The 21,380-nt window shown below is 42.4% G+C and overlaps 1 protein-coding gene across 1 annotated transcript in view; it reads left to right on the top strand.

Moving 5' to 3' along the window:
* EPHA1 (EPH receptor A1) overlaps positions 1 to 8,085 on the top strand; it is a 1,081,817-nt gene extending 1,073,732 nt beyond the window's left edge. The window contains exon 17 of the mRNA XM_044079196.1: positions 7,296 to 8,085. Coding sequence (XP_043935131.1) covers positions 7,296 to 7,374 — 79 coding nt within the window. The 3' untranslated portion in view covers positions 7,375 to 8,085. The remainder of the gene's footprint in view (positions 1 to 7,295) is intronic.
* The last annotated feature ends 13,295 nt before the right edge of the window (positions 8,086 to 21,380 follow it).

The following is a 21,380-nucleotide window of genomic DNA, read 5'->3' as shown; positions in this document are numbered from 1 at the left end:
GTGATCGGAGACCAGTTACATTCATTATATTTTATTTTATTTTATTACTGTCAGTTTGCTGTACTGCTTTAAATGAATGGGCATTCTAAACAATATAATTGAATAATTGGACTAATTAACATATTTAGCAATTATAGTTATTTGTATATATAGTGAATGGTTTCACTATGATGTTACATTCATCTGAAAGTTGCAGTAGTTTGGCAGCCCAAAAAGCCATATTTTGTTAATAAAGTTCGGTTTATTCATGATAAATAATGGCAGGCATTTGAATTTCAGACTTCATATTCTTCAGAAAATAAATGGTAACAAAACCTTTTATTCTAGCAATTTTCTAAGTTTATAAGATCACTATTTGAAATTTGTACCTATTTTGAGGCTGTATTCCCCCATTGTTGGCTTTGTCCAGGTTTTTTGTGCTAAGAGGTTGAGAACTATGGTGAGAATTGAGAACTGAATTCACTAAATGATAGTCATTTAGGTTTCAGTCTTCCTATCTTTTTGGAAACAAGCTGCTGATTTGGCATAGTGGTATGTTGCCCTGACTGCAGTGCATAGGGTTCTGTTTTCCAAGACTTGCTAGTAACACAACGTTTTATTCTAGCAACTTTCCAAAATTATACAAGCAATGTTTAAAATGTGTCCCTGGTTTTTGGCCTTTTGTTGTCCCCCCCCCCCACACACACACACAAAAGAAAAATAACTTAAATTGAAAATAAGTGTAAGAAGCTGTGCAAGAAGCCTATGCCTTACACTACTGTCATTCTGTTTTTATATGTATAGTGTGTGTGTGTGTGTGTGTGTGTGTGTGTGTGTGTGTGTGTGTGTGTGTGTAGACTTTTATGATGGAAATGTTCTGAATTGGGCAGTTTTGTCATTATTGGTTCATGCATTTTGTTTTACTTCCTACTGAAAATATGTTCAAACAATAAATTTAAAATGTGCTGTGTATAACAAGTGTGTTGTATTATACAAGGAATATAATTTACTAAAGTCAGGAAGGTGTATCAAAGAACATATGTATGTTTCTTGTTTTGTATGTAAGGGACCAATGATTTGAAAACAGCCCAAAGGTAATCTTTATGCACCACTGGCCAGATGCATTTTCTTTGGATGTGGTGCAAGTTTCAATGTTATTTTAATGAATGTGAGTTTCAAGGGCAGAAGTTTTAATGCCAAGTCTATTTTCATTGTGAGACAGTATTGCTTTGTTTAACAGATGTCTATTAGTGTTTGTACATTGTGCTGTAAAGTGTAAAAATAAAATCCAAATAATTATTGTAGAAGTAAAGCAGTATGCACACTAGTGTTTATGGTAAATGGGGCGAAATAGCCAGGTAATGGGACATTGGAATGGCTGCAGGGGGACTCTGGTGCCATTTTTTGGTTGTCTGTTCTTCAGTTTGCATTTGAAATTGGGTATCCCACAATTACATCGGAGTGGGTGGGGTTACATAATTATGTATGCAAATTTTATGTTAAACAGCGTACAGATTTGTACCTATTTTTCATGGGCCTTGTCCAGATTTTTGATGTTTCCAGGTTGAGAGGTATGCCTCCTGGAGAGAAAGTTGTCCCAGTGTCACCATGAAGGATCATTATGAAACATATTCAACCCCTTCTCCTGTTCTAGGATTAGTTTACACATCCAACAGATAATTTCCATGAAGAGTCAAGTGGTTGTGCCACCCCTGGCAGTGCTAAGAAGTCCAGGAGGACAATTCTGCTGGTCCAGCTGTTGCAGTCCTTCCCATCTGCACTGGTTTGCTGGGAAATTGGAAATTTTCCAGGTTTATGCAGAAAGGACCAGTGGATTCTTAACATAGTAATGGATGACCGCATATTCAAACTCTTTATTCTCCTAGCAAGGGCTTTGCTTGGTGATCAAGCCATCTCTTCAGAACTTGTATGATAAGCCCAGAGTCTACTTCTTGGAAAGCTGTCTATGTTGTCCTCAAAATAAGACCATGACTTGTCTACTTTGTTCGGAAGGGAGAGAAGACAGTTGTCCAGTATTGGACCTCAGTGACTTTGATGAGCAAATCCACTATATCAAGTTCTAGATGGTGACTTTCCAGTATGTCTTACCCTGCTACTGAAGGGACCTTGGTTGGTGCTGCTAGACATGGTTGGAAATCCTTTGCCAGATGACTGATTAGGATTTGCTCAGTAGGTTCTTTGAGGCATTCTTTGTGGCGACCACTTTCACTAAAAATTGCTACTATTTGGTCTTTCCTCCACAAGTATTCACCAAACTGATGTACATGGTGACAGAAACTGTAGCGTAGAAAGAACTCCATATATGTATTTACCTAGATGACTGGCTGCTCATAGGACCATTAAATTACTTCTGATAACATCTTTCAAGTGGGCACTCCCAGAGCTGCAGTCTTTATGGGTAGATCCTAAGCTGAGAGAATCCATCTCTGATTCTGCTATTGCTTCATTGTTGCAGAGCAGGACATGCACTTATATCAATCATTCCTATCCATGGTATAGCCTAGGTCAGGATGCAGTAGTGTCCAACCTTTTCTGTAGTTGGACCAACCCATTGGGGTGCTCTGATGGTGAACTTTTCTCTGGTGGTGTGAGTAGTACAGTCCATTTTCACTATTGTTCAATGGAAGTGGGTCCTCCAGAAGAGGAGGGAGGGGTGTACATCTGCCAACTGAGTCTACATAGATAGCTTTCCCAGCTGTGAGGGAAATGCTTCTTCCAAAATCCCTACTGATTCTGATCAACATTGTTTTGTTGTGCCTAATCAAAGAAGCAGAGATGTGAAGCATGTCTGATAGTGGCCCATAGAGGCATTGTCCTCTGTGTTTCATAATCTTAATAAAGCAAAAGTGCTGGTAAAATCTGAGCTGCACCTAGGGTCACTTCCTGAAGCTTGATTCAGTAGCTGTCTGGTCTAGATCCTATTTAGGTGATGCATCCCAGAAGTCGACCTATTTGCCATTCTAAGCAATGTGGTACTCGTCTTCTGGTCAGTGGAGCAGGACTAGGGAGAGATCTTGGTGAGTGATTTCTGTAGTCTGTGACAGAAGAGATTTTTGTGTCTTCTCTATTCCCCCTGTTTCTCTTCCCAATAGCAACTTTTAAAAAAACACTAAGCTTGATTGAAGAAGAAGCAAGTAACATCTACTCATTTAGAAAAATAAAATTTATTGTAGTTAATGTAAAATTAATTTAGAGCTTTCATACCTAATAATTTTAAAGGGACTTCATCAAAGTAGTTCATTTAAATTTTTAAAGATATTAGGGACAAAAGTGACAAACCAGTTTTACTTTAACTACAATAAACTTTATTTGTCTACCTAAGGATAGATGTTCTTTACTACTTCTCCTACTTGGCACAGTTTTGTTTAAATGTTATTGGTTTTGTATGTGCACAGTGCCATTCTTGTTTTGTTGGTCAGCAGCAACTTTCAGAAGTAAAATAATTTCTTTTCATTCCCTTCTGGTGTTTATAGGTTCATAGGTTCATACTAGGCTATCTGCCCTAGGGCATTTATAAGGCTAGCCAGAGTGTGTTTGGCTTTCGCCACCCATTTTAAATTAATTTTGCTATGCCCTTTTTCGAGCTTAGTATACTGTGCCTCTGTCTAACAGTGACACAGAAGTGATACCCGGGGTAAACCTACGATCCCCCATCCACTCATCAAGATTCCTCTTGAAGAGAGTCAATGAGGGACTCTGCCTAACCTGGACTGGGATTTTATTCCAGAGTGAAGGGAGCCTCTGGGTTATGAATCTGTCCCTCCAGCATGTCCTATTTATTTCAGTGCTGAGGTTCAAGTCTCTCGAGCGTAGCTCGATGGGATTTGGATTTTCTGAGGTGCAGCATGTCCATTAATTCCGGGTTGGACATGGCTTTATACATCAGGCACAGATCGCCTCTGAGCAGGCGGTATGCCACTGAGTAGAGCTGGAGTTTCTTTAGCCGGGCAGCATATGGCATCTGTTTGAGCCCTTTGATCCTCTTGGTGAGGTACTTTTGGGGTCTTTCCAGTTGCTGCAGGTGTCTGGTAAGGTGCATCCCAAAAGGGGCATTGTACTCAATTATAGGCCTGATGAGGGATGAGTAAAGTGGCATGATGACCTCCCCTGATCTAGATGTGAATCCCTTCATGATTAGGTGGGCTATATAAAATGTTTTTCTGACCACTTTGGCCACGTGGTTGTCAAATGAGAGATTGCTATCAACTTGGGTTCCCAGGTCCCTAATTACTTCTTCCGTACTTAATGGATTACCACCTATGTGGTAATTTGTGGGCACTTTGCTTTTGCCCAAGGGGATGACTATACACTTTTTGGCATTTAGCTTGAGACCATGGCTCTGGCACCAGTTGTCTGTTTCTATGAGGCCCTTTTGTAGGATGCTTGTGTCGGCTGGAGAGTCGATTATGGCGCCCAGTTTGCAGTCATCTGCAAACTTGGTCAGCCACAGTCCTTCCGTGTTGGCCTGTACCTCTGAGAAATATGTACCGAACAAGAGAGGTCCCAGGACTGAGCCTTGTGGGAGGCCACTTGTAACTGGTTTGGAGTCTGACATGGCTCCAGCAATTCTAACCATGTGGGTTCTGTCCTTGAGCCAGTTTGCAACCCATCTAGTGACATAGGGGTTTATATTTAAGCTGGTGAGCTTATCTATAATGCCCGAGTGGGGTATTGTATCGAAGGCTTTTGCGAGGTCCAGGTAGGCTGTGTGGACCACCTTCCCCTCGTCAATGGCCTTGGTGACTGTTTCAAAGAAATCGACCAGGTTTAAGAGGCAGGATCTGCCCTTAACAAAGCTGAACTGGGTAGGATCCAGTGTCTGTAGGTCCCCAATATCTTTATTTATAAGGTCCATGATGATCCAATCCATAGCTTTGCAGACCAAGCTAGTCAGGCTTATGGGGCGATAGTTTACAGGATCCGTTGAGGCACCACCTTTGTGGAGAGGGACCACCGTTGCTGTACCCTGTAGTAAGGCTGAGATTGAACAGTAGTTTTATGTTTGGGTTTAGCTCTTCTTGGAGTTCATGTAGGACGAGCCGGGACACCATCTGGTCCCATTGATGCTGTGTTTTTGCTTTGGAGAGGCGGCTCTTACCTGAGCATCTGAGATGTCAGGGGCAGCACTCTGCTGGGATAGATATTTGCTCTTTTGGTGGGGAGGGGGGGGGGAGAAGTTTGCGCTGAACCTGTCAGCTAGGATGTTGGCAATGTCTGTGGGTTCAGTGTATTTTTTGTAATTTTGGACCAATTCTGAGCATATCTGGGAATTCCCACCCAGGTTCCTAACATAACTAAAGAAAGCCTTGTGATTATCCTTAGTGTCCTGTGCAATTTTTCTCTCAAAGTTGGCCTTAGACGATTTTATGAGTGCCCGTAGTTTGAAAATGAGAAAGGTATGGTTTCAGATATCCAGGTCTATACTGGTACAAAGAGCCTAGCTGGTACAAGCCAAGGAATTTCCAGCTTCATGGCAGGGCCAGGCTCTTGCTGTGGACCCTTCCAGATGAGATGTCAGATGTGACTGAGGTTTGGAAGTCTTCTACCCCACAGACACAGTGACAGTTGAAAGAGATCCTTCAGTTAGAGTGGTATCCAGTGACCTCCCATTCAATCACTAAGTAGGTACTCTGACTCATTTCAGATACTTGTATCCATATGTCCATTATCAGAGTGCCTTGGTCAGTTCACTTTGTGATGCTTTTATGGAAGACTGCATAACAGTTCAGTGTTAATGTGATAGGCATTTCTTTAAAGGAGTTTTCCATCTCCATTTTACTCTGAAGAGCCCCTCTGTTCCTTGGAACCTGAACTTCTTGGCGTAGTTTACCCCTTCCCCCATTTCAGTGTGCTTGTTTCACAGTTTTGAAGTTTATATTTTCAATAAAAAAATACTGGCCGTCATTTAATTCCCCAGGATCTTGGAACTCTAGGCCATTATTTGTAGGGAGTCGTCATCTAGCCTTTCACAAGGGTTAAGCTTTTCTTAGGACAAGGAAATGTTTCTTACCTGTTTTCTTCTTGGGAGTGGTAACCAGAGAATAATGTGTCTCACACCCTGGACATGCACTGCTAAGGTACTAACTGAAGCAAGTGCACAAGTTTAGGAGAACAGAACATCTGTTTGTCTCATTCACTAAAGGAAGGGAAGAGATGACAGTTGACAAACAAGCATTTCATAAGTGGATTAACATCTGCATTATGCCTTTCCTGTAGGATGTGAACTGTCCGATGGAAAGAGCTGATTCGGTCAGGAATGTGGATACATGCCATGCTTTCTTCAGGAATGTTACTATTTCAGACACTGTGCAATGGCCCCTTGGTCATACATTCACACCTTCACCATTGTTGCTTGGGCAGTTGCTTCAGGAGTCAGACTTATTTGGTATATCACTGCTACCAGATTTAGCCTTCTCGCACTCATTCTTATTTGTACCCTGAGGGCCATTACTGCTTGGAATTTAACCCAGTCATTGATAGGCCTGAGAAGGTCTGCTGTGTTAGATATAAGGTGTACATTTTTTCCATATCAATTGATCGATGAATGAACCCTCCACAGTGATTCTCATATTGCCTTCTGAAGTCCCCCTGAGCTTGGGCTACCCTTCCATCCAAAGTCTGCTGGTGAAATCCTCTGAAAGTCAAGAATATATTTATGTATATCTTTTTTAAATGCTGCAAGTGTTTAATTTATATTTTTCTCTGGAGTTGCAAGAAGTATTTGCTTGTTCTTTAGGGGAGAACCATCAATCTCTGTGACTGAGCACACCCTTAGTGGGATGTGTAACATCACACCTTTTGCTCGTGTGGGCTACATGCATCCAAAGTTTTGGAGGCTCTAATGAAAAAATGTTGAATTATAGTAGGAAGAAGTCTAATTCCCAGCTGTAAGCACTCCCAGGAATGGTCATAGGTCAACTGATATGTTTAGACTTATTACTTACTCAGTTAAGTATTGATATTTTTAGCATACAATTTTCAGCAGCTACTAAACTAAAATTAGTGTGCAACTTCCTCTGTAAGAAGACTTGCTGTTACATTTTGCTAGCTGAATTTATTTCAAAATGAACCTGGTCTGCTTCATTTTCAGTGTTATTTTTAACCTAGTTTGCCAATTGCTTCACTTTTTGTCTTCCTCGAGCAACAAAGTGTAGGAGTCACTTAAAATAAAGGAACATGTTGTATAAACCTTTTTTTAACAAGACTTTAAGAACAAATATAGTTTATTTAATCAGAAAAATAAACCTCCAGACATTGCTAGATAGATTTATTTCTCTTCTCTCTATTATTGACAGGGATTTGAAGAAGATGGGGATTACAATGCCAGGTCACCAGAAGAGAATTCTGTGCAGTATTCAAGGCTTTAAAGAGTGACCATATTCTGACCATTCAGCAAGAAGCTTCACCACTGGAAAACAGAGCTAGCAAGCAATGCGGCTAGCTAATAACCTGAGGTTGCACTATGAGGAACTGTTATCACCCTAGCTCTAAACATCGACATAAACAATTTTTTTGAATGTCGTTTTTTGGATACGAAGCTCTGGGTGCCAGCTCTCTGCAGTCATACCTGTTTTGCCATACTTAGAAGGGAACATGCTGGTCCTTTGCTTAGTCTTTTGATTGTTACAGGTACTTTCAGTTTTCCAAATTCTTCACTGGTTGATTTTTCATTATTTTAAGGAAAACATTAAAGGTCACTACAAGTACGACTACAGAGTGAAAATGGTATACTTTTTATAACTGCCCTATTACCAAGATGAATTTTAACTTTTAATTTATTTCCCATTTTAAAATGTTTTTACTCATTTTTGAAATAAGAGAGAAGAAGGAACCATACGATTGTACTTCATCCTGCCCCAATGGCCTTAGCCAGACCTTCAGTACGCATTTGCTGATGACATAATTAACAGCATAACCAGAGAGCTTGAACGTACAGGATGAGTGGTACCTGATACTGTAGCCTACTGGTTGCAGTGATTAATATGGTTTCAGTTCAAACATGCTTACATGGCACTTTTTTCACATGTAGAACAATGTTTTTTTTTTTTTTAATAAGAAAAAAATTAAAGGGCATTTTGGATTTAATCAGTTCTCAGTTGTTTTATTACTGAAAAGTTTTAAGAGTCAGTCAAAAAGTGACTGTACAATTTCTCTTAAAATATTACTGATATATTGTAGTTCTAGTTGGTACTTAATATTTTCAAGTTTCTTCAAACAGAACAATGCAACATTTTGGATCTGTACATGAGAGATGACAAAACAGTTACCCTTAGCACTCAGAGTAAAGATAGTTACTGCACTGTAATTGGTTATCAGTGGACATGACTGCAGTTGGATGTCTGTCCTTCCACTCTGCTGTTGCCATGAGTGCTGCTGAACTTTCTCCTAGTCCAAGATGTCAGTCTGACATGGTGCTAAAAGGAGGAACAGCTTAAGTAAGTTCTCACTTATCGTTTTCCCAAAGAAGCAACCAATATCAATCTGTCTGTCAGTCCCTTCCAGGTCACTTCCAGATTAAGTACCCAGGTTTGAAACCTCATTTTTTTTATTGCTCTGTTATGCAAGATAGACTGGATTGTTTTGATTTAGTCTATTTATTGCATACGAGTTTTAACTGTATCTGTGCAAGATGGATTCCACCTAAAGATTCCTCCTGGGTGAGGATGCTTGTGGGAAGAAGACTTTCTCAACTGATTCAGGCTAACTTTACAAATGGGAGACACAGATTATAGCTGCAGGTGAAACATTGAAATTCAGTTCCTTTCCACCCTTCATAGGCATGCTTCTCATTCTCCAGGACAATAGAAATGCTTCTCACTCTCCAGGACACTAGAAATGCTTCTCACTCTCCAGGACAAAACGTAGCTTCTACAGCCCATGTGCTTGGTACCACTTCAGCATTATCAAGCTACATAGGGGTCTGTCAAGTAAAGTCGGGTAAAGGCTTTTACTCTACATTTTTCTGGTCCCAAAGACCCCTGTAGACCCATTTGAGACCTATCCAAGCTGAACAGGTTTGTAGGTGTGTGTGTGTGGGGGGGGTGTCACTGAATTTTAGATGTTTAAACTGCGGTCTTTACTTTCATTTCTTCTGTCAAAGGCACAATGAGTTACCCTGGTTTAAAATAATATATTCTTTATATCCCCATACACAGGGACTACACACAGAACCTGAGGTTCAATGCAGGACAGACTCATTGAGTTTGCCTTCTGACCCTTTTGCCTGTCTGTTGAGCCCAGAGTTCACACAAATGCTTGGATCCATTGTTATCCCACCTATGGATACTGGGGATTAATGTTTATTAAGTTTGATACAAGAGATTCAGAGCTCTGTGAGGTGCACCATGTTCTATCTAACCAAGGTGAGTTTCATTTCAGCTTTATCAAACATGGCTTCAGTGGAGAGAGAGAGAGAGAGAGGCAAAGCAAGGAAGTGTTATAAAGAAAGGGCAAAGTTCTTAATCGGAGCTATATGTGCAAATCTGGATCAGATGACTTTGCTATTAGCAATATTCTTGAGAGTGCTGGGATACATGACCTCCCCAATAACCAGACAGGAAATTGTTACCTCAGAAACTAGTAGGATCAGCACAGCTCTTTCCTGCAAAAATGAATGACCCTATCCCTACTATTCAACAGGTTTCATGGTGGTCTCAGCAACTTGAAAGTCAACAGATGCCTTTTTTGATTTTCAGAAGGAAGAAATGATTCACATCTTGTCTGTAAAAGGAGATAGTGTGACACTGTTTAAGGGTATGTAGCACATGGAGCAATTCTATGAATTTACAGACATGTCAGTCAAAAAGGAGAGGATTGCTCCTTGACCCAGATGGATTTCAAAACAATCTATCAGCTATGGACTTTTAGAGAATAATACTAGAGAACGTCATAGCAGCAAAGATAGCCTTGGGTGATGGCTTCCCATTTAGGATTTCTCTATTTTCACTTAAGTCATTGGATTTCCCTGTTTTCAGTTAAGTCATCGAAACACAAGTTATGCTTCATCAGTTTTCATGTATCTAGAAACACAAGTCAAAAACTTCTATAAACACTCCTACAAAAAAAAAAAAAAATACAGGGAAAAGCACACCTGTTGGGTGGGAGGGTCTGGTCAAATGTCAGTAATTTAAACTGAAAAAAGACAATGCAATCCAATGTCTGCTTGTACAATATAACTACATCTGTTTTTGACAAAATAAGATTAAAAGAAACTGAAGAAAATCTGCTTAATGAGCCTGCTGTTATCCGAGTGTAGGTATTCATCTTACCTAGATGTTCTTTGTGTTTCACTGTTGCAGTCATCACATTTGGGTTATCCCTGCCAGGGTAGCCCTCGGCCAGCCCGAATACCACTTAGTATTTCTCCATTGGTTGCTGTCACTTGAGGACTGATGTCAGGTCATCAGTAGTATAAAGTAAGGAAGCCGACACCATTACATCAGTCTTTCTTGCTGTGGAGCCTGAAGCAGAAGCAGTTCGTGCCGGTCAGCCGCTACCTGAGTTTTCATCTCCGAATTGAAGTTGAAGTCTTCTAAAGCTAAGTACCCTGTTGGGGATCCTTTTCCTTGCCCTAGCCAATGTCAGAAAAAGTTAATAATTGTCCATTCCACCTGTGGAAAGCAAATACTGCACCGAGACTTCCACTCTTACTGCATCACTTGTTTAGGCCCAGATGACGTCCCCTGTTGTCGCTTCTGTGCTTTGTTCAGCACCAGAACTATCCGTTGTCGGGCCCTTATTGTAGCCAGATATTTTTGTTTACAGTCCTCGAATTCTGATATGGCTTCGGTAAGCCATCCGACAGCAGGTCTTCCGAAAAAATGTAAAGATAAAGACAGAGACAGACCACGCAGGTCCAAACCTAATGATGCTTCCGTTAAGCTAGTCTTCAGTTTTCCGGTACTCAGTGAGGTGCTTTTGCAGCCCCTGATGCCTGCTTCATTTGATTTGTAGGCCACTACCGAAACCCTTTCGGAGTCCAGTATGCCGCAAAAGTTTTCTTCGACTAAGAATCCTGTGGTTGTCTCTACCTTGGATGGGTCCGGAGCCACTGAGCAGGCACCGGCTTCCGAGGAAGTCCTTCACACTACCGAATATCAACACAAAACAAAGTCTTCTTTCGTGACTACTGTTCTTTCAAAAACAACCAAGTTTCTTAGGCCCAGGGTTCAAACCACACCCAAGAAACGGACGACCCATTCTCAGGCACCTGCTACCTTACCTCAGTCTCAAATGCTTAAAATGGTGGAAGACCTTATCATGTTGATCAGGGATAGCCAATCAACCTCTTCAAAAAGGAAAAGAGATCTGTTCCCTGTAGTTTTGTCTGAACAAAAGTCAGATGAATCTGATGCATCTGACTATGAAGACATGCAACCCCTCTCCACTTATGAGGATTCTGATGCAGAGGACTCCATTCCTTCAGCCTCTCCCCCAGAGGATTTTTCCTTTGGGGAAGCCTTGCATACCTTAAGGGAGCATTTCCAATGGGAGAGTCAGGACTACCCTCAGTCTAAAAAGAGACTGAGTGAATTCCTAGATCTTATGCAATACAGACCCTTGGCCATCCACCCCAGTCCTGGATGTTGTGGATAATGTTTTCCTTGAATCCAGCTTGACTCCTGATGCCCTACCTCCTGCTCCCAGAAAACCACATGGGTACTATAGAGTCCCTGACTCACACAAATATCTTTTTAAAAACCAAACAGCTGACCCTGAGGTCATTTCTCAAGAGCCAAAAGGGATTAAATCAGACTGTGCTAAGAATCCCACCCCCTCAGACAGGGATTCCCGAGCATTGGACAGATGGGGTAAAAAAGTATACACCTCAGCTACTCTTGCTGTCAGGGCACTAAATTGTCAGTTCCAGATGCTGAAATTTCAGCAACATATCTTGGAACTCCTTAAACAAAAAATGTCTTCCTTTTCTGCTTGGTCAGAATCTAAAGATTTACAAGACTTAATGCATTTTGCAAGTCATAGATTCATAGGCTGGTACTAGGCTATTGACCCTAGGTCCTATGCAAGCCTAGCCATAGCAATTCCCTGGCTATTTCTTCCCACAATATTTACTTCCCTGGACCCCTGTCTAGCAGGGTGACTGACGTGAAGCCTGGGATGAATTTCCCATCTCCCATCCAATCATCTAGGTTCCTTTTGAAGAGGGCCAAAGAGGCGCTCTGCTTGACATGTATGGACAGTCTATTCCAGAGTCTGGGGAGTCTCTGGGTCAGGAACCTATCCCTCCAGTATGTTTTGTTCATTGCGAAGACAAGGTTTAGATCACTGGAGTATGTGGCTCTGAGGGATTGGGATTTCTTTAAGCATAGCATGTCCAGCAGCTCTGGGTTTGACATGGCCTTGTATGTTAAGCAGAGAATCTCCTCTGAGTAGATGATATGCAACAGAGTATAGCTGGAGTTTTTTTAGGTGGACAGCATAGGGCATCTGCTTTAGGCCTGTGATTCTTTTAGTGAGGTATTTCTGTGGCCTTTCCAGTTGTTGCAGATGTCTTGAGAGGTGCATACCAAACGGAGCGTTATATTCTATACTGGGTCTAATGAGGGATGATTACAGTGGGACAATGACCTCCTTTTTTCTGGATGAAAAGCCCTTTGTGATGAGATGTGCTACATAGAAGGATTTCCTGACTGTTGTGACGATGTGGTTATCGAAGGTGAGACCACTGTCCACCTATGTCCCTAAGTCTCTTATAACACTTTGTGTTTAGTGTACTGCCACCTATGTGGTAATCCACGGGTACATGTTTTTTCCCAAAGGGGATAACTATACATTTCTTGGCACTGAGCATGAGCCCATGGCTCTGACACCAAGCATCTGTTTCTGTAAGGCCCTTTTGTAGAATATCCACATCATTTGGGGATTCAGTAATGGCTCCCAGTTTGCAGTCATCTGTGAACTTTGTTAGCCAAAGTCCCTTAGTGTTAGCCTGTACTTCAGAGAAGTAGATGCCAAATGAGAGAGGTCCCAGGACTGAACTCTGAGGTACTCCACTTGTCTGGAGCTGGATTTGGAGTCAGCTACTTTTACAGTGTGGGTTCTGTCAATAAGCCTGTTGGCAACCCAAGTGACGTAGGGATTAATGCCCAGCCTAGTAAGTTTATCTATGATTCCGGAGTGGGGGATGGTGTCGAAGGCCTTGGTGAGGTCCAGATAGGCTGTATGGACTGCCTTACCCTTGTCCACAGATCTGGAGACTGATTCAAAGAAGTCATTCAGGTTCAGGAGACAAGATCAGCCCTTCATGAACCCAAACTGGGTGGGGTCCAGTGTTTGAAGGTTGCCAATGTCTTTGTTTATAAGTTCCATGATAATACATTCCATGGCCTTGCAGATCAGGCTCCTCGCCCCTTGTGGAGTGGGATAACTGTAGCTGTGTGCCACTCAGTGGGCACGAAGCCTGAGGAGAGGCTATAATTAAACATGACACTTGGGTGGGGTGCCAGTTCATTTTGTAGTTCATGTAGTACACACCCTGGGTTGTCGTCTGGTCCCATGGATGCTGTATTCTTAGCTTTGGAGAATGCTATTTTTACCTGTATGGCCGTTATCGGAATTTGGCAATTTGTTGGTATTGAGATGAGTCCTTTAGGGGGTGAGAGGAGGGGTGAAGTTGGCACTGAATTGATCTGCCAGGATATTGGCAATATCCTTTCGGGTCAATATATATATATAATGCCCTTCTGTTGTAGCTCAGAGCACATCTCAGCATTGCCATTTAGATTCTTGACATAGCTATAGAGAATGCCTTCTGGTTGTCTTTGGAATCTTTGGCAATTTTATTTTTCAACTAGCTTTGGAGGATTTTATGAAGGATCTCAGCTTCTTACTGAGGCTGGTGTCAAGTAACTAAACACACTTTGCACTGTGGTTTTAATGGCCTAGAAGCTTCTTGCTGGGCAGCAGTCACTGGATCTGTCATTGCAAGACATGCATGGCTTAAGGAACAACCCCTGCCAGACTATGTCAGATCTAAATTGTTGGCTGGCCCCTTGAACAAAGATTACTTATTTGGCACTAAGGCAGAAGAGATCTTAAAAAAAGATGGAAGAAAAAACAAAATCTATGCAAACAGTTAAGGATTTCCTACAGGTCCAGCAGATATTGTCCCTCCAAGCACTGGTCCTTTCCTGCTTCGAGTAAACCAGGCCAGCCTAGGCCCCATGGAAACAGACCCCCCAGACAGCAGCCTAAGATCTAAGCAGTGGACTACCTCCACTTCAAAACCAGGGAGTTCTAAGCCCACCCCCTTATGGTAAGAACTCACAATGAGTCATCTCTTCCACCTCCCCCCTCTGCCCACCTTCACGTACCCCTAGGAGGAAAACTCTCCTTTCACTCAAGCACCTGGGCCACCATTACCAAGGAACAATGGGTTCTGAACATTGTGTCTCAGGGATACAAATTTTCCTTCCACACCCTTCCAACCCCAAAAGGGTTCCCAGATCTACCACCAAATCAGTGGGCAGAGGCTCAAATGCAAATTCTTTCCCTGCTCTCTGTGAGGGCAGTAGAGCACTCTCCTGCAGAACAAATAGGCCAAGGTTTCTACTCCAGACTTTCTCTGGTGCCCAGAAAAGAGGGCACCTGGTGCCCCATCCTCGATCTATCCATTCTGAACACCTTCCTGGTGATCCCAAAATTCAAAATGCATACCCTCCAGCAGCTGTTACCCATGGTCTCCAAGGACGCTTGGCTAGCCACCCTAGATGTAAAAGAGGCCTACCTCCACATTCCTATCAGGGAATCATGCAGAAAATATCTCCACTTCAGGGCAGGAACTCAACACTTTCAGTTCTCTGTGCTTCCCTTTGGCTTATCTACTACTTCCAGAGTTTTCACAAAATGTCTGGCACGGGCCGTTGCCTTTTGCAGACAAAGAAATATTCAAATTTACCCATAGTTAGATGATTGCCTTATTCAGGCAGACAGTCAGGAAAAGGTGCTCAAACAACTGGCCTTTGTAAAGACCCTACTAACCTCCCTAGGGTACACAATCAAAGAAAAGAAATCCAAACAGGTGCCCACCGAAAGGATAATCTTCCTGGGAGCAAGTCTGGACACAGCATCCCAGTTGGTATACCTTACATCAGAGAAACAAATTTTCCTGACAGCCTACTTCTCTCAACTAGCCACCAGGCCCCAGCTATCTGCAAGGAAGATCCTGCAAGCTCTGGGGTTCGTGGCATCTTGAATACTACTCATTCTGTATGCCAGACTGCATATGAGGAAACTTCAGTGGTACCTATAGAGCCTTTGGTGTCAAATCCCTCAAGACCTGGAAACTCTTCTTACCTATAATTCCTTGCCTAAGAAAGGAATTTCTTTGGTGGGCAACAGCATGCTCCCACAACAAGGGACTGCCCTTCTCCCCACCTCCCGCCACCCAGACCCTCACCACAGATGCATCAGACTATGCTTGGGGTGCACACCTGGACGGTAGGTGCATACAGGGCCAATAGAGCCCACAGTAAATCCCTATGCACATCAGTCAAAAAGAGATGATAGCTGTGCAGCACGCCTTATAGGTTTTAAACCCCTTCTCTCTCCAGGGGTTCTCCTGATCAAAACAGACAACACCACTGTGATGTGGTACATCAACAAGCAGGGAGGGACTCACTCCTACCATCTATGCAGGCTGGCCATGACCCTTTGGCTCACGGCCTCTTCCATGCAACTACACCTGTTAGCACAATTCCTACCAGGCTCTCTCAACTCTATGGCAGAACAATTAAGCAGAAACCTTCTGGACCCACACAAGTGGCAACTCAACAGAAGTACCTTCACCCTAATAGCTCAGGAATGGGAAACCCCAAAGGTTGACCTTTAAGCCTCCCACACCAACCATCAGCTCAGCAAATTCTGCATCAGGGAGCATCATTGCGTGGCTTGGAAAGTGGATGCCCTGTCCTTCCCCTAGGTCAATCTATCAGTATGTGCCTTTCCTCCCCTCATCCCCAGGGAACTGCTTAAAATAAGGGAGGAAAAACCAAGGACCATTCTTATAGCTCCAGACTGGCCCCGACAACACTGGTACCCCCTGCTGCCTCCATGGCATCTTCCTCAGATTCCAAACCTCCTGACCCAGAGGGAAGGGGAATTCATGCATCCCCAATTGCAGACATTGTTTGGCAGCTTGGCCTATTCCCTAACTCCGAACCAATCTGCCATCCTCAGTAAACAGGTTTTGGATGTTATCCGTGAGGCCAGACCTCCTAGCACCAGAAAGTCTTATGCAGATAAATGGAAAAGGTTCTACACTTGGATCCAAGCTAAGGGAGCCAATACGGCACAGCCCTCCATCCTGGATTACTTAGCTGACTTACTACACAGTGGTTTGTCTTTCTCCTTTATAATAATTCATGCCTCTGCTATTTCTGCTCATTTTCCCACTGCGCAGCTGCTTTTCTCACGCCCTTTGATCAAACAGTTCCTCAGAGGGGCTAGCAACTTGTGGCCCCCCAGAAGGGCACCAACACCAGCTTGGGACCTTAACTTTGTCTTGGAAAAGCTCACCCTGCCCCCTTTCAAACCAGCATCTTCTGCAGAGCTAAAATTTCTGTCCTGGAAGACAGCATTCCTTCTGGCCATCACTTCAGCCAGAAGAGTCTCTGAGCTGCAAGCACTCATGGCTGTGGAACCCTTCATCTTCCATGCAGACAGGGTATCCCTGAGAACTAACCCATCCTTCATGCTCAAGGTGGTATCCAGTGTGGCTCTCACCCAATCCATTCATTTGCCTACCTTCTTTCCTAATCCCCAGAACAAGGGGGAAAGGATTCTTCACTCTCTAGATGTGCACAGACAGCTCAGATTCTATCTGGACAGGCCTAAATCCTTCAGAAAGTCTGATCAATTGCTGGTTAGCTTTGCTACAGGGGCAGAAGGTAAAACAATTTCCAAATGGATGACACACTGCATCCATTTCTGCTACAAACAGCATGGAAAGCCTCCCCCAAGGGAATCAGGGCACACTCCACCTGAGCAGCCTCCACCTCTGCAGCTTTCCTCAGCAGAGTCCCCACCAGGGACATCCTGGAAGCTGCCACCTGGACATCTGTTCACACTTTTACCAAGCATTACCACCTGTCTCTCTTCTCAAAATCCAGGGCAGGGTTTGCCTCTGCAGTCTTGCAGGGCATCCTAGCCAGCCCCTAGTTTCCGTGACTGCTTCCACCCATTTCCTCAGCTTTGGGAATCTACCCAAATGTGATGACTGCAACAGTGAAACACAAAGAACATAGTACAGTTGCGTACACTTACCATAAATGTAGATGTCCGAGTGTATTCATTGTTGCAGTCCAGGTTACCCACCCGCCACCTCCCTTATTCTCTTTCTCCTTTTATTACCAGAACCTGGCCTCCTACTTTGGGGGCTCCTGACAGGTTAGGGCAAGAAAAACTGATGTAATGGCGTCAGCTGCCTTACTTTATACTGCCTGATGTCAGTCCTCAAGTGACAGCAACTAATGCAGAAATACTAAGTCTTTGGTGTTCGGGCCAGCCGAGGGCTACTCTGGCAGGGATAACCCAAATGTGATGAGTGCAGCAGTGAATACACTCGAACATCTACATTTATGGTAAGTGTACACAATGGTACTGTCTGCATTGTCAAGCCCTCCTACATGCTGATGGGCCAGAACACAGTGTCAGATAAACTGAGTGCAACCAGACCCAATAACCTTGAATGTTGACTGGACCCAAAGGTCTTCAGAACTCTGGAACAAAGATGGAGTTTTCACCAATAATGATGTTTATATCAGAAAAGAACTACCAACGGTAAAAAACTGTGTTCAAGACACTCATGCAGACAGACATGAGCAGCAAAAGCCTTTAGCAAAGCTTCATTAGTTGAGCTGTGTATGCATTCCTCCAACTCCCTTGATCCCAAGGTGCTGCAAAAGATTAGTGCAGACAAAGGCACGGTTCTCCTGGTATAACCCCCCTGTGTCCAAGACAGCTGTAGTTCTCCTCACTGATTGAGATGTATGATTAGAGTTATCTAAAATTTTTGCAGTTTTGCACTCTCCTGACTCAGGATGAGGGTGTCCACATTTTAAAAAACCTTGGGTTGTTAGCTTGGATGCTGTCAGACTTGCATCCTTTAAAGATCATTTGTTAGGGGAAGTGCTGTACATTTTGCCTGAGGCTAGAATACAGGAAATGTTATCTACCCAAATGAAAAGTCATCTTTTTGTGGTGAACCTCTGACAGTAGCATCCACAGAGGCCAAAAAGTCTAAATTCCTACACTACCTTGCAGGGCTGCTCCTAGATGGATCTGCATCGTTATATGTATGTCTTCCTCTAGATTTCAACCACCCCATCCTCCTATGCAACTGTAAATTGGTTTCTGGAAGGGGTTCTGCACCTGCAGCCCCATATAAAACTTGTGCTTTTCTTGCAGGACTTCAGTTTTGTGACTGAATTAAATTAACATCAGCCTCTTTTGAATTACTTGAGTTCCTGTCTTGAGGAAAAAAAAAATATTTTCATGCTGGCTATCAACTGAGCTCATAGAATTTGTATACAATAGGTCCTCTGGGATAATATACAAATCTGTAATAAAGATCAAACTGGAAGGGTAATGTCTGCCTATGGTAATTTCCCCTGGATAAGTAATTATTACTGCAGCATGATTTAACTACTTCAGCATCATATTTTCCTAGTCACATGCCAAAGATATGCTGTTGTGTCATACAAGCACCATTTCTGACCCCCTCCCCCTTTTTCATCAGTTTCCATTTTGCTTCCAGGTGGCTGGATAATAAAGTTGTGCAAGAATGAATGCATTTGTATTTTTTTTTATTTTTTATTTATTTATTTTTTACCCTCGTGTACTCTCATAGGCTTTCCCAGGAATGTCACCTACTCCCGTCCCCTCACAATCTAGTATTAAAAATTAGTAACTGCTACATCTTAATGGGCATCCCAAAAACTGGACCAAAAGTAAATTTATATTGCTGCTTTGTTAATGTCAAGCATAGCAATCTATTACTGTTACTAACTTTTCATTACCCCAGCACAAGTCCAATCATTGCGCTACTCTTCATGGTAATTCACAATGACTTCACCCTTAACCATACAAACTCTGTAAGAGGAAAACACAAGATACATTAGTGCAGTGCCATATGGTGGGTCTTTTGGATGCAGACGACTTTGTGTACACATTGGATTGACATGTGCACATCCAAATCATTATTTTATCACAAAAAAGACTACTTTAAAATGAGTATAAAAATCACTACAGAAGTATGCTGCAAAAGTGCATTGCAAATCTGTCCTGAAATTTTGCTGAGAAAGGAAATAAATGAGGGGAGATGTTGGACATCTTTCTGATGAACTTGTGGCATATCTTTTGCATAGTATGTACTGTATGGCTTGATTGTTGTAAGTGTAATGTATGAGTTTAGTCATGGGTCCCTCCGTCTGCTGTTACCACAACCTCTGTATTAGAGAACAAAAAAAAGTTCAGTGAAGCTGTCCCTGCTTATATTAGTGTGAGAATCAAAAAGACTAAAATGTTTTGTTTTTCCCTCGCATTTTTTTTGAATAATGGTTATTTAATTTGGGAATATTCTGTTTCAGATTGATTCTGTTCTGTCCTTTTTTTCCCATGCACTGGATCTTCATATTTTTCTCAGATGAATGCAAACTTAATGCTGTGTTGCTGGTTTTAAAAAGGTACTGAAGAAGTTCCTGTAGAGTTACCTGACAGGTATAGGGGAACAGGCATGTGAAATAAATGCAGTTTCTTGTAAATATTTGTAAAATGTAATGATCTTTTGCTTTGTATTTTTTCAAAGTGCAAAGATGGGGATTTATAAAGGTTAAGACAAAGTGTACACTATGTGCAGTCTTTTTGAGTGAATAGCAGATTGTAGTTGGGCTGTTCTTGAATTCAGAAAAGTTACCTCAGTGTGTACCCAGTGTACAATTCGTGTTAATCTTTATAAATCCCTGCTATAGTTTTTATTTTCCAAAGAAAATGGCCTGTCTTATGTAAATATATTTGTATTGTAGTGTTAGCGCTGTTTGCAGTGTGCAACTTTAATTAAGTCCAATAATGGGTTGTATTGTAAGTCCCACGCTTCACCAAAGCATAACAATGTTTGAGCAGCACTACTACACCTGTATGTAATAAGCAGACTGTAATCGAGCAGCACCACTACACCTGCATGTAGTAAGCAGATGGTAATCGAGCAGCACCGCTACACCTGTATGTAATAAGCAGACTATAACTGAGCAGCACCGCTACACCTGTGTGTAATAAGCAGACTGTAATCAAACAGCACCACTACACCTGTATGTAATAAGCAGACTGTAATTGAGCAGCACCGCTACACCTGTATGGAATAAGCAGACTGTAATCGAGCAGCACCGCTACACCTGTATGGAATAAGCAGACTGTAATCGAGCAGCACCGCTACACCTGTATGTAATAAGCAGGCTGTAATCGAGCAGCACCGCTACACCTTTATGTAATAAGCAGACTGTAATCAAACAGTACCACTACACCTGTATGTAATAAGCAGACTGTAATTGAGCAGCACCGCTACACCTTGTATGGAATAAGCAGACTGTAATCGAGCAGCACCGCTACACCTGTATGGAATAAGCAGACTGTAATCGAGCAGCACCGCTACACCTGTATGGAATAAGCAGACTGTAATCGAGCAGCACCGCTACACCTGTATGTAATGAGCAGGCTGTAATCGAGCAGCACCGCTACACCTGTATGTAATAAGCAGGCTGTAATCGAGCAGCACCGCTACACCTGTATGTAATAAGCAGACTGTAATCGAGCAGCACCGCTACGCCTGTATGTAATGAGCAGACTTTTACAGCTCTCACTTCAGCAATGGAAATCCCACTGCAATTAAAATATTTGAATCTGTGTAAGGTAAACTAAGTAGAATGTAAATATGTCTGAAACTATCCTAAATACTGTGCACATGTTCATAAGTTGTCCAAAGTTTATAAATATTTTTGGCAGCTTGTAGTGAGCACATAAATGAGCGAAATTCATGAAAATTTGCACTGGTTTTGGCTTGGCACTTCTGGTTAGGAGCTTAACAAACCTTTAAGCCTTGACTTCACTCTGAAAGTATCTTCATAGTGATAACTTCTGGCTTTTACAAGTTAGGAAAGGGGGAAAGTAGGACACTCGGAAAAAGGGGAGATAAGAGGCAAAGTAAATACAGAAGGAAGACATTTAAGAGGATTGTGCTGAAGGAGGTGGGAGAGGATGGGCAATATTTTTTGTTGGGGATAGACCCTGATTCTTACAAATATATGTGGGAAACTATGGAAAGAAGAAGAGCAGTGTGTGTATGAGAGAGGATTAGAGTTAAGGATATT

The sequence above is a fragment of the Protopterus annectens genome, chromosome 8.part0, assembly GCF_019279795.1.
Source record: "Protopterus annectens isolate FY-2018-M chromosome 8.part0, PAN1.0, whole genome shotgun sequence".
Lineage (NCBI taxonomy): Eukaryota > Metazoa > Chordata > Ceratodontiformes > Protopteridae > Protopterus > Protopterus annectens.
This window is presented reverse-complemented; position numbering and strand designations above follow the sequence as displayed.